The following is a 1,262-nucleotide window of genomic DNA, read 5'->3' on the forward strand; positions in this document are numbered from 1 at the left end:
ATGATGAAGCAGCGCGGCGGGAGGAACGTATGCAACCACAGGATCATGGCTGTATGTATGACATGAAACGGTCGTAGCTGGTATGACACAGACCGGTGCGGCGTGTTTCCCCCCAGTGAGAGGCTGTGGACATCGACGAGGAAGGTAGAGTATATGCCGGATGATGAAGCAGCGCGGCGGGAGGAACGTATGCAACCACAGGATCATGGCTGTATGTATGACATGAAACGGTCGTAGCTGGTATGACACAGACCGGTAACCGTTGCCGATATGGTCAGGAATGTTCAGGATTTAAGTATAACCCGTGAGCGGGGGCGGCGTACCAAATAGACCTGGAACGAGCAAGAGTGGAATTGGAGACATCATGTATGCACTCAAGCCGGGGTTCCCCATCCCAATATGGCATGTGTCCCCTCAGCGAGGGGCCGTGGACGTTGACGAGGATGGTAGAGTGTATGCGGTATGAGGAAGGGTGGATGGCAAAGCGTCGGGAGCAACGCCTGCGATCACAGAGTCATGGCTATATGTATGACATGCAACGGACGTAGCTGATATGACACAGACCGGTAACCGTTGCCGATGTGATCAGCAATGTTCAGGATTTGAGTATAACCTGTGAGCGGGGGCGGCGTACCAAATAGGCCTGGAACGAGCAGAAATTGCTTGGAAAGACTATGCATGAGTTGGACCCGGATATAGCACATGAGAGAATCGACGAGAGTAGTAGAATATATGCTATGTACAGAAGGATGAATAGCGAAGCGATGGGAGCAACACGGGGATGGCAGAGCTATGGCCACATGTACTATGGGCCACGGTTGCATGCCGATATATGACGACCATTGTCGGCAAAGGCAGAGATGCTGATAATCAGTGTATGATCCATAGGCGGGCTCGTGTGTACCAAACGCGGCATGGACATTTGGCTGTATGTATTACAAGTTATGAGCGTTCTCGTAGAGGACATTGGAGGGTTCATGTATCACGTATAACGAGCTGGGAGGTCACTGCATGCCGTGTTGTCGCTGTGAGTTTGACGAGCGTGAACCACGCGGGAGAATGCGTCGCAAAGCTCACCGTCGAGGGAGGGTTCTTGTATGACGAGCTGGGGGTTTACGGCGGTGCGCTGTTGTCGCTGTGAGTTTGACGAGCATGAACCGCGCGGGAGAATGCGTCGCAAAGCTCACCGTCGAGGGAGGGTTCTTGTATGACGAGCTGGGGGTTTACGGCGGTGCGCTGTTGTCGCTGTGAGTTTGACGAGC

General features: G+C 53.3%; 1 protein-coding gene across 1 annotated transcript; it reads right to left on the reverse strand.

Moving 5' to 3' along the window:
• Nucleotides 1-414: 414 nt before the first annotated feature.
• PUNSTDRAFT_131753 (uncharacterized protein) lies at nucleotides 415-680 on the reverse strand (the record flags this gene model as incomplete). Its single annotated transcript, XM_007381058.1, has 2 exons — nucleotides 415-548; nucleotides 635-680. The coding sequence occupies 2 exons, from the start codon at nucleotides 678-680 to the stop codon at nucleotides 415-417; spliced, it is 180 nt and encodes a 59-aa protein (XP_007381120.1).
• Between the last annotated feature and the right edge of the window lie 582 nt (nucleotides 681-1,262).

The sequence above is a fragment of the Punctularia strigosozonata genome (genome assembly GCF_000264995.1).
Source record: "Punctularia strigosozonata HHB-11173 SS5 unplaced genomic scaffold PUNSTscaffold_3, whole genome shotgun sequence".
Classification (NCBI taxonomy): Eukaryota; Fungi; Basidiomycota; class Agaricomycetes; order Corticiales; family Punctulariaceae; genus Punctularia; species Punctularia strigosozonata.